The sequence below is a fragment of the Piliocolobus tephrosceles genome, chromosome 2, assembly GCF_002776525.5.
Source record: "Piliocolobus tephrosceles isolate RC106 chromosome 2, ASM277652v3, whole genome shotgun sequence".
NCBI classification, from domain to species: Eukaryota; Metazoa; Chordata; class Mammalia; order Primates; family Cercopithecidae; genus Piliocolobus; species Piliocolobus tephrosceles.
Genome location: NC_045435.1, coordinates 50,892,148 through 50,903,237, shown reverse-complemented (window position 1 = coordinate 50,903,237; position 11,090 = coordinate 50,892,148). Strand labels below are relative to the sequence as shown.

At 47.2% G+C, this 11,090-nt stretch overlaps 1 protein-coding gene and 1 non-coding gene across 3 annotated transcripts; both read left to right on the top strand.

Moving 5' to 3' along the window:
* Nucleotides 1-713: 713 nt before the first annotated feature.
* On the top strand, nt 714-815 carry LOC111546990. The gene has a single exon (XR_002732995.1). It is a non-coding gene; the product is annotated as a small nucleolar RNA U13 (small nucleolar RNA).
* Nucleotides 816-1,245: 430 nt separating this feature from the next.
* Nucleotides 1,246-10,387, top strand: VHL (von Hippel-Lindau tumor suppressor). Of its 2 annotated transcripts, XM_023218461.2 has the most exons (3): nt 1,246-1,789; nt 3,034-3,156; nt 6,620-10,387. In XM_023218461.2, the coding sequence occupies exons 1-3, from the start codon at nt 1,450-1,452 to the stop codon at nt 6,796-6,798; spliced, it is 642 nt and encodes a 213-aa protein (XP_023074229.2). In that variant the 5' UTR covers nt 1,246-1,449; the 3' UTR covers nt 6,799-10,387. The 2 variants fall into 2 exon arrangements, with proteins under 2 accessions (XP_023074229.2, XP_026303281.1); XM_026447496.2 differs by lacking the exon at nt 3,034-3,156 and having other exon boundaries at nt 1,314-1,789.
* Nucleotides 10,388-11,090: the final 703 nt, after the last annotated feature.

Genomic DNA, 11,090 nt, shown 5'->3' with positions numbered 1-11,090 from the left:
TTAGTAGAGACGGGGTTTCACCATGTTAGCCAGGATGGTCTCGATCTCCTGACCTCGTGATCCACCCGTCTCGGCCTCCCAAAGTGCTGGGATTACAGGCTTGAGCCACCGCGCCCGGCCAATTTTTTTTTTTTCTTTGAGACAGAGTCTCATTCTGTCACCCAGGCTGGAGTGCAGTGGCACTCACTGCAACCTCCGCCTCCTGGGTTCAAGCAGTTCTCCTGCTACAGCCTCCTAAGTAGCTGGGATTACATGCCTGCACCATGACGCCAGGCTAAGTTTTGTATTTTTAGTAGAGATGGGGTTTCACCATGTTGGTCAGGCTGGTCTCGAACTCCTGACCTCCTGATCAGCCCGCTTCGGCCTCCCAAAGTGCTGGGATTACAGGTGTGAGCCACTGCACCCGGCCATAGTTGCAATTTTATTTGTGTGATTGATTGCCATATGACCCTTTTATCGAAGTACAGTGAAGGCAGGAAACATGACCGATTTTTACAATATTTTCAACACTTACCACCATAGGTGGTACATAGTAAGGCCTTAATAAATATTTGTAAAATGAACAAAGGTCACGAGTGTTTATGTTTGTAGTTTTAATTGCCCTAAAGTAAATATCTTATTTGCCAATTTCCACCAGAGTGCTCTGCACATAGTAGGTCTATTATTTTTCCCTCTTTACTAATCACCCATGCCTTGTAAAAATTCAGTTAGCTGACTTTTTGCAGTTTATAAGCGTGATGACTGGGTGTTCCCCTGTGCGTGAGATGTGCCACCCTGGAACCTTGTTAGTACGGCGGCACATTGCGCGTCTGACATGAAGAAAAAAAAATTCAGTTAGTCGGCTAGGAACGGTGGCTAAGGCCTGTAATCCCTGCACTTTGAGAGGCCAAGGCAGGAGGATCACTTGAACCCACGAGTTCGAGACCAGCCTAGGCAACATAGCGAGACTCCGTCTCAAACAACAAATAAAAATAATTAGTCGGGCACGGTGGTGCGCGCCTGTAGTACCAACTGCTCTGGAGGCTGAGGCGGGGGGATCGCTTGAGCCAGGGAGGTCAAGGCTGCAGTGGGCCAAGCTCGCGCCACTGCACTCCAGCCTGGGCGACAGAGTGAGACCCTGTCTCAAAAAAAAAAAAAACACCAAAAACCAAACCTCAGAGGGGTGGAAAAAAAATTTATAGTGGAAATACAGTAACGAGTTGGCCTAGGCTCGTCTTCGTTCAGCCTCCGCCTCCGCTCAGCCTCCGCCTCCGTTAGAACGGCCACTGGTGCTGGAGGATCCTTTTGCGCACGCGCACTCGCCGGCTATTTCCTCGAGCGGCTTCCATCCTCTACCCAGCGCGCGCAAAGACGACGAAGGTCGACTCGGGAGCGAGCACGCAGCTCCGCCCCGCGTCCGGCCCGCGAATCCCGGGGCGTCCAGCCCGGGTGGTCTGGACCGCGGAGGGAATGCCCCGGAGGGCGGAGAACTGGGACGAGGCCGAGGCAGGCGCGGAGGAGGCAGGCGCGGAAGAGTACGGCCCTGAAGAGGACGGCCGGGAGGAGTCGGGCGCTGAGGAGTCCGGCCCGGAAGGGTCCGGCCCGGAGGAACTGGGCGCCGAGGAGGAGATGGAGGCAGGGCGGCCGCGGCCCGTGCTGCGCTCGGTGAACTCGCGTGAGCCCTCCCAGGTCATCTTCTGCAACCGCAGCCCGCGCGTGGTGCTGCCCGTATGGCTCAACTTTGACGGCGAGCCGCAGCTCTACCCACCTCTGCCGCCTGGCACGGGTCGCCGCATGCACAGCTACCGAGGTACGGGCCCGGCCCTGAGGCCTGACCCAGCAGGGACGATAGCACGGTCTGCTGAAGCCCCTCAACCGCTCCGGGGTGCATTTTGCAGACGGGGAACTGAGGCCCCTTGAGGCGGGACATATCCACGGTGACGCTGCTCGCAAGCGTCAGAGCATTCTTTTTTTTAATTTTTATTTCTGAGAGGGAGTCTCACTCTGTCACCCAGGCTGGAGTGCAGTGGCGCGATCTCGACTCACTGCAGACTCCGCCTCCCGGGTTCAAGCGATTCTCCTGCCTCAGCCTCCTGAGTTGCTGGGATTACAGGCGCGCGCCACCACGCCCAGCTTATTTTTGTATTTTTAGTAGAGACGGGATTTCACCATGTTGATCAGGCTGGTCTCGAACTGCTGACTTCGTGATCCGCCCGCCTCGGCCTCCCAAAGTGCTGGGATTATGGGCGTGAGCCGCTGCGCCCGGCCCAGAGCATTCTTTATAAGGCTGAATAGTTTGCATTTGAAGGTGGCTCCCCTCACCCCCCGCCCCACGTGTATTTTCCCCTAAAAGAAAAGCTCGGCCGGGCAAGACTGGAGTGCTGTTGTGCAATCTTGGCTCACTGCAGCCTCCCAATGCAACCTCCCGACTCCCTGGTTCAAGCGATTCTCCTGCCTCAGCCTCCCGAGTAGCTGGGATTACAGGAGCTTCAAGTATGTGCTCTTTGCTTACTGTCTTATACCTTGAGCATGTCACTTGCCCTCTCAGACCTGTTTTCTTATCTGTAAATGGATCTGTTGTGAGGACTGACTGAGATAATGTTACTAGAAGGGCTTTGTATGATATTTAAGCAGAGTGAGAGGCAAGCTTTTTAGCTTTTTGTGTAGGTCAGGGGAAATGGAGAAAATAGGTGCCCTGACTCAGACCAGTGTAGCTCTTTTTTTTTTTTTTGGAGATGGAGTCTTGCTCTGTTGCCCAGGCTGGAGGGCAGTGGCGCGATCTCAGCTCATTGCAAGCTCCACCTCCCTGGTTCATGCCATTCTCCTGCCTCAGCCTCCTAAGTAGCTGGGGCTACAAGCACTCGCTACCACACCCGGCTAATTTTTTTGTATTTTTAGTAGAGACGAGGTTTCACCATGTTAGCCAGGATGGTCTTGATCTCCTGACCTCATGATCCGCCCGCCTCGGCCTCCTCAAGTGCTGGGATTACAGGCGTGAGCCACCGTGCCCGGCCACCAGTGTGGCTCTTTAACAACCTTTGCTTGTCCTGATAGGTCACGTTTGGCTCTTCAGAGATGCAGAGACAAACGATGGGCTTCTGGTTAACCAAACTGAATTATTTGTGCCATCTCTCAATGTTGACGGACAGCCTATTTTTGCCAATATCACACTGCCAGGTACTGATGTTCAGTTTTACTTTTTAAAAAGATAAGGTTGTTTATTGTGGATAGGCCACTTGAAAAATTAAGCCCAGTCCTTAATTTTTGCCTGATGTCAGGCAAGGTATCCAATCTTTTTGTATCCTGTTCTCTACCATAAATAAAATGGAACTGATGTATTTGTATGTTCTGTGTTAAAGATGTTATGGTGTCTCAAAACCACTTTGGGCTCTTAAGAGACAAGCGAAATTAAAGTATCACATCATAGGTTAGTTTTGTAGAATTGTAAAATTATGAATGCCTTTTGTTTCCCTGGCCGAATTGTGCCCTGGAGCTCCAGGAGAACAATGTGTAGAGCATGAGATATTTTGGCTTATTTGTTGTTGACTTCTAATTTTTTTTATTTTTTTTGAGATGGAATCTCATTGTGTTGGCTAGGGTGGAGTACAGTGGCGCAGTCTCGGCTCACTGCAACCTCCGCCTACTGGGTTCCAGCGATTCTCCTGTCTCAACCTCCTGAGTAGCTGAGACTACAGGCGTGTGCCACCTACCCCACTAATTTTTTGTGTTTTTAGTAGAGACAGGGTTTTACTATGTTAGCAGGATGGTCTCCATCTCCTGACCTCATGATCTGTCTGCCTCAGCCTCCCAAAGTGCTGGGATTTACAGGTGTCAGCCGTAGCACCCGGCCTGTGTATTTTTATTTTTATTTATTTATTTATTTGAGACGGAGGAGTCTCGCTCTGTCGCCCACGCTGGAGCGCAGTGGCACGATGTTGGCTCACTGCAAGCTCCGCTTCCTGGGTTCGTGCCATTCTCCCTCAGCCTCCCCGGTAGCTGGGACTACAGGTGCCTGCTACCATGCCTGGCTAATTTTTTTTGTATTTTTTAGTAGAGATGGGGTTTCACCGTGTTAGCCAGGATGGTCTCATTCTCCTGACCTTGTGATCTACCCGCTTTGGCTTCCTAAAGTGTTGGGATTACAGGTGTGAGCCACTGCGCCTGGCCTATGTATTTTTTTTTTTTTTTTTTTTTTGAGACGGAGTCTCGCTCTGTCGCCCAAGCTGGAGTGCAGTGGCCGGATCTCAGCTCACTGCAAGCTCCGCCTCCCGGGTTTACGCCATTCTCCTGCCTCAGCCTCCCTAGTAGCTGGGACTACAGGCACCCACCACCTCACCTAGCTAGTTTTTTGTATTTTTTTAGTAGAGACGGGGTTTCACCGTGTTCGCCAGGATGGTCTTGATCTCTTGACCTCATGATTCGCCTGTCTCGGCCTCCCAAAGTGCTGGGATTACAGGCTTGAGCCACCGTGCCTGGCCGGCCTATGTATTTTTAATTTAACACAGTCAAGCTCACAGTGCCAATCAGAGGTGTATTTATTTCTGTTTTTATTTTTAGAGAGTCTCACAGTGTCATCCAGGCTGGAGTGCAGTGGTATGATTTCGGCTCACTGCAACCTCTGCATCCCAGGTACAAGTGATTCTCTTGCCTCAGCCTCCTGGGTAGCTGGGGTTATAGGCGCCTGCCACCACACCTGGCTAATTTTTGTATTTTTAGTAGAGACGTGGTTACACCATGTTTGCCAGGCTGATCTTGAACTCCTGACCTCAGGTGATCCGCCCACCTCAGCCTCCCAAAGTGCTGGGATTACAGGCGTGAGCCACTGCGTCTGGCCTGTTTTTTTTTTAATCATTGAAGATTGGTATAATACTTTGCTATTTGTTTGAAGCTCACATGATTTTATCAGGGTACACCCTAATGACTGATAAGAAACTGATGTTCCTGTGGGTAAAAAACTCACTGAAGACCAGCAATGTGTGGTGCCTCATGCCTATAATCATGCCTGTAATTCCAGCACTTAGGGAGGCTGTGGCGGGAGGGTTGCTTGAGGCCAGGAGTTCTTGACCAGCCTGGACAACAAAGTGAGACCCCAGCTCTACAAAAAAAATTTTTTTAAATTATCTGGCCATCTTAGCGTGTTCCTGTAGTCGCAGCTATTTGGGAGGCTGAGGTGGGAGGATCCCTTGAGCCCAGGAGTTCGAGGCTGCAGTGAGCCATGATCACACCACTGCACTCCAGCCCAGGTGACAGAATGAGACCCTGTCTCAAAAAAGAAAACAACAACAACAACCCACAATCCCCCCCCAAATACATGGGTTTCATAGGATTCAAATTAATATGTGTGCATAGATTCTGTTTTAAGGAAGTAGATATATAAAAATGAGTATTGCTGAGTTAACATTTGGTAAATTTGCTTTATAGAATACCCTTAAGGAGTACGTTTCCAGTGAGTGTAAAATAGGAATTGGGATACCCAATTCAGTTGTACTAGATTTTCTAAGTACACATTGTTTTGGTTATGTGTTTTGTGACTACCACCCCAAAACTAATAACCACCTTTTTTTTTTTTTTTTTTTTTGGTGACAGAGTCTCACTGTGTCACCCAGGCTGGAGTGCAGTGGCGTGTGATCTTGGCTCACTGCAACCTCTGCCTCTTGGGTTCAAGCAATTCTCCTGCTTCAGCAGCTGGGACTACAGGTGTGCACCACCAAGCCTGGCTAATTGTTTGCATTTTAGTGGAGACTGGGGTTTCACCATGTTGACCAGGCTGATCTTGAACTGCTGAGCTCAGGCAATCTGCCTGTCTCAGCCTCCTAAAGTGCTAGGATTACAGATGTGAGCCACCGCACCTGGCCCACCATTTTATTTGTTCATAATTCTGTAGTCCAGGCTGGGCTCAGCTAGGCGGTTACTCTGCTGGTGGTAGTCATTGGTATGGCTGTCTTTTGCTGGCAGCTGGGGGCTGGACCTGTCCCTCTTTTTTTTTTTTTTTTTTTTTGAGATGGGTTCTCACTCTGTCACCCAGGTTGGAGTACAGTGTCATGATCTCAGCTCACTGCAACCTCTGCCTCCAGGGCTCAAATGATCCTCCCACCTCAGCCTCCCCAGTCGCTGGGACCACAGGCACGTGCCACCATGCCTGGGTAATTTTTTGTATATTTTATAGAGACAGAGTTTTGCCATGTTGCCCAGGCTGGTCTCGAACTCCTGAGCTCAGGTGATCCACTCACGTCAGCCTCCCAAAGTGCTGGGATCACAGGCATGAACCACCATGCCTGGCCAGGGCCTGTTCTTCTTTATGTGGTCTCTCTAGCACGGTAGCTCAGGGCTTTCAAAAGTATAAAAGCAGAAGTCGACAGGCCTTTTTAAGGCTTTGACCCAGAATTGCAGCGTCGCTTCATCCACATTCGGTTAGTTAAAGCAGTCACAAGCCCAGCCCATTTCAAGGTGAAATTACTACCATGAGGTGTCCATAGGGGGCCATCAGTATAACACACTGCCACATACGTGCACTCATTTTTTTTCTGTAACCTAAAGTGAGATCCATCAGTAGTAAAGGTAGCTGTTGGCAAAGCCTCTTGCTCATTCCTTGTACTGAGACCCTAGTCTGCCACTGAGGATTTGGTTTTTGCTCTTCCAGTGTATACTCTGAAAGAACGATGCCTCCAGGTTGTCCGGAGCCTAGTCAAGCCTGAGAATTACAGGAGACTGGACATTGTCAGGTCGCTCTACGAAGATCTGGAAGACCACCCAAATGTGCGGAAAGACCTGGAGCGACTGACGCAGGAGCACATTGCAAATCAACGGATGGGAGATTGAAGATTTCTATTGAAATGTACACTCTTTCATCTCAGCTTTTGATGGTACTGATGAGTCTTGCTCTACATACAGGACTGGTTCCTTACTCAGTTTCAAAAGGTCTCATTCTCAGAGTAAAATAGGCACCATTGCTTAAAAGAAGGTTAACTGAGTTAACTAGGCATTGTGATGTTTAGGGGCAAATATCACAAAATGTAATTTAATGCCTGCCCATTAGAGAAGTATTTATCAGGAGAAGGTGGTGGCATTTTTGCCTCCTAGTAAGTCAGGACAGCTTGCATGTAAGGAGCTTTGTGTAAGTAATTCAGTGTGAATTGCAGCATATCGTTTAATTTTAAGAAGGCAGTGGCATCTGCTTTTAATGGGTATATAATACATCCATTCTACATCCATAATGGTTGGTGACTTATCTGCCTCCTGTTTTGGGAAGACTGAGGCATCCTTGAGGCAGGGACAAGTCTTTGTCCTCTTTGAGACCCCAGTGCCTGCACATCATGAGCCTTCAGTCAGGGTTTGTCAGAGGAACAAACTAGGGGACACTTTGTTAGAAAGTGCTTAGAGGTTCTGCCTCTATTTTTGTTTGGGGGTGGGAGAGGGGACCTTAAAATGTATACAGAGAACAAATGTCTTAAAGGGAATCATTTTTATAGGAAGCACTTTTTAAATTTTCTAAGTTGTGCACTTTTCTTGGTCCACTCTTGTTGAAGTGCTGTTTTATTACTATTTCTAAACTAGAATTGACTTTCTATAGTTGTGATAATAGCATTTTTGTAACTTGACAGCTGCACAGAAAATAGGAGAAAATCTGCATGTTTGATTCTAGTGTTAATGGGCAAATAAGGTTTTGCTAAATGTGAGTATTTCTGTTCTTTTTTGTAAATATGGGACATTCCTGATTGATTTGGGTGTTTTGTTTTGTTTTGTTTTTTTGAGACGGAGTCTCGCTCTTGTCACCTGAGCTGGAGTGCAGTGGCGCCATCTCGGCTCACTGCAACCTCTGTTTCTTGGGTTCATGCGATTCTCCTGCCTTAGCCTCCTGAGTAGCTAGGATTATAGGCGCCTGCCACTTCGCCTGGCTAATTTTTGTACTTTTAGTAGAGACGGGGTTTTGCCATGTTGGCCAGGCTGGTTTCAAACTCCTGTCCTCAGGTGATCCGCCCACCTCAGCCTCACAAAATGCTGGGATTACAGGCGTGTGAGCCACCGTGCCTGGCTGATTCAGCATTTTTCATCAGGCAGGACCAGGTGGCACTTCCACCTGTAACTTCTGGTCCTACCAGTGGATTCATGGAGTAGCCTGGAATGTTTCATAGTTTTCTAAATGTACAAACTCTTATAGGCTAAACTTAAATTCATTAACTCAAATTCAATACTTCTATCAGACTCAGTTTTTTGTAACTAATAGCTTTTTTTTTTCCAATTTTTATTCTATTCCTCCCCTAATAGCTTTTAAAAAAATATCCCCAGTAGAGAAACATTTGGAAAAGACAGAATACTAAAAAGGAAGAAAAAAGATCCCTATTAGATACACTTCTTAAACACAGCCACATTAACAGTTTCCTTTCAGCCTTTTTAGGGCATATATTGGTTGATTTTTACATAGTTGAGATTGTACTGTTTATACAGTTTTATACCCTACTTTTTCATTTAACTTTGTAACTTAACTATTTCTCTATGTTGTTATAAGCTTTTCACAAACATTAGTGTAGTCTTCCTTTTATAATTAATGTTTGGGGGTATTTCTTGGAATCTTTAATTCCTTATCCTAGCCTTTGGGTACAATTCTTGTGCTCAAAAATGAGAGTGATGGCTGGCACGCTGGCTCATGCCTGTAATCCCAGTGCTTTGGGAAGCCAAGGAAGAGGATTGCTTGAGCCCAGAACTTCAAGATGAGCCTGGGCTCATAGTGAGACCCCATCTATACAAAAAAATTTTTAAAAATTAGTGTGGCGGCACACATCTGTAATCCTAGCTACTTGGCAGGCTGAGGTGAGAAGATCATTTGAGTTTAGGAATTGGAGGCTGCAGTGAGCCATGAGTACGCCACTGCACTCCAGCCTGGGGGACAGAGCAAGACCCTGGCTCAAAAAAAAAAAAATCAGGCCAAGCATGGTGGCTCATGCCTGTAATCCCAGCACTTTGGGAAGTCGAGGTGGGCAGATCACCTGAGGTCAGGAGTTTAAGACCAGCCTGGCCAACATGGTGAAACCCTGTTTCTACTAAAAATACAAGAATTAGCCAGGTGTGGTGACGCACGCCTGTAATCCCAGCTACTCAGGAGGTTGAGGCAGGAGAATTGCTTGAACCCAGGAGGCGAAGGTTGCAGTGAGCTGATAACGCACTGTTGCACTCTAGCCTGGGTGACACAGCGATACTCTCTCAAAAAAAAAAAAAAAAATTCAAATCAGAGTGAAGTGAATGAGACACTCCACAGTTTTCCTTCTACTGCAAATTTCAACTGATTTTAGCCCCTTCTTTCAACATTCAACAAATAGTCTTTTTTTTTTTTTTTTTTCTTTGAGATAGACTCTCGCTCTGTTGCCCAGGCTGGAGTGCCGTGGCATGATCTCTGCTCACTGCAAGCTCCACCTCCTGGCTCACCCTCCTGAGTAGCTGGGATTACAGGTGCCCGCCACCATGCCCGGCTAATTTTGTATTTTTAGTGGAGACGGAGTTTCACCATGTTGGCCAGGATGGTCTTGATCTCCTGACCTCGTGATCCACCCACCTCAGTCTTCCAAAGTGCTGGGATTACAGGCGTGAGCCCCTGCGTCCAGCCGGCCTTTTTTTTAACCTTTGTGTCAAAATGATAGTTCATGTTCCTCTTGTTAAAACATGCAGGCCGAGCACGGTGGCTCATGCCTGTAATCCCAGCATCTTGGGAGGCCGAGGCAGATGGATCACCTGAGGTCAGGAGTTCAAGACCATCCTAGCCAACATGGTAAAACCTTATCTCTACTTAAAATACAAAAATTGCCAGGTGCAGTGGTTCACACCTGTAATCCCAGCACTTTGGGAGGCCGAGGCGGGCATATCAGGAGGTCAGGAAATCAAGACCATCCTGGCTAACACGGTGAAACCCTGTCTCTACTGAAAAATAGAAAACATTAGATGGGCGTGGTGGTGAGCGCCTGTAGTCCCAGGTACTCAGGAGGCTGAGGCAGGAGAATGGCCTGAACCCAGAAGGCGGAGCTTGCAATGAGCCGAGATAATGCCACTGCACTCCAGCCTGGGCAACAGAGTGAGACACTGTCTCAAAAAGGAAAAAAAAACAAAACAAAAATTATCTGGGCATAGAGATGGGCACCTGTAATCCCAGCTACTCGGTAGGCTGAGGCAGGCGAATCTCTTGAACCCGGGAGGTGGAGGTTGCAGTGAGCCAAGATCACACCATTGCACTCCAGCCTGGGCAACAAGAGTGAAATTCCATCTCAAAAAAAAAAAAACAAAAAACAAACAAAAAAAACCATGCAGTTTGAGTACTGTGTTTTTGGTGTTGTCCAAGGAAAATTAAAATCCTGTAGCGTGAATAATACATGTTTTTCATTTGAAATCTTGTGAATGTATTAAATATATAGCTCTTAAGAGACTGTGAAGTTCCTATTTTAAGTTTTTTTTTTTTTTAAAGCTGTTCTTTAATACATTAAATAGTGCTGAGTAAAGGAAATAGGCAAGGTGTGTTGTGTGGTGTTTTAACCAGGCACTTCTCTCTCAGAGAGTTTTGAAACCTGTTTACATAAAGGCCCAGGATAAGAAGGAGATCCAGACATAAGCCACCAGCCTCATTCCAAGTCTCTTCTCTTTCCAACCCTGGATTTTCTTTTTTACTTAACATTGTTTCTTTTAGCTTTATTTTTCTTATAAAAGAAATGTATCACTATACAAAATTAAACACTACAGAAAAATATTAAGAAGAAAAACATTCACTTCAGAAACAAAGTTTTTTCCCATGAAAACAGAACCCAAAAAGGTAAGTGGTTAATATTTCACCAGCAATTAATTATGTTGAGAATAAGGCCAGGTGAGGTAGCTCACGCCTGTAATCCCAGCACTTTGGGAGGCCAAGGCGGGCAGATATCTGAGATCAGGAGTTCGAGACCAGCTTGGCCAACATGGTGAAACCCTATCTCTACTAAAAATGAAAAAAACTTAGCTGGGTTGGTGGCGTGTGCCTATAATCCCAGCTATTCAGAAGGCTGAGGCAGGAGAATTGCTTGAACGTGGGAGGCAGAGGTTGCAGTGAGCCGAGATTGCACCATTGTACTCTAGCCTGGGCGACAAGAGTGAAACTC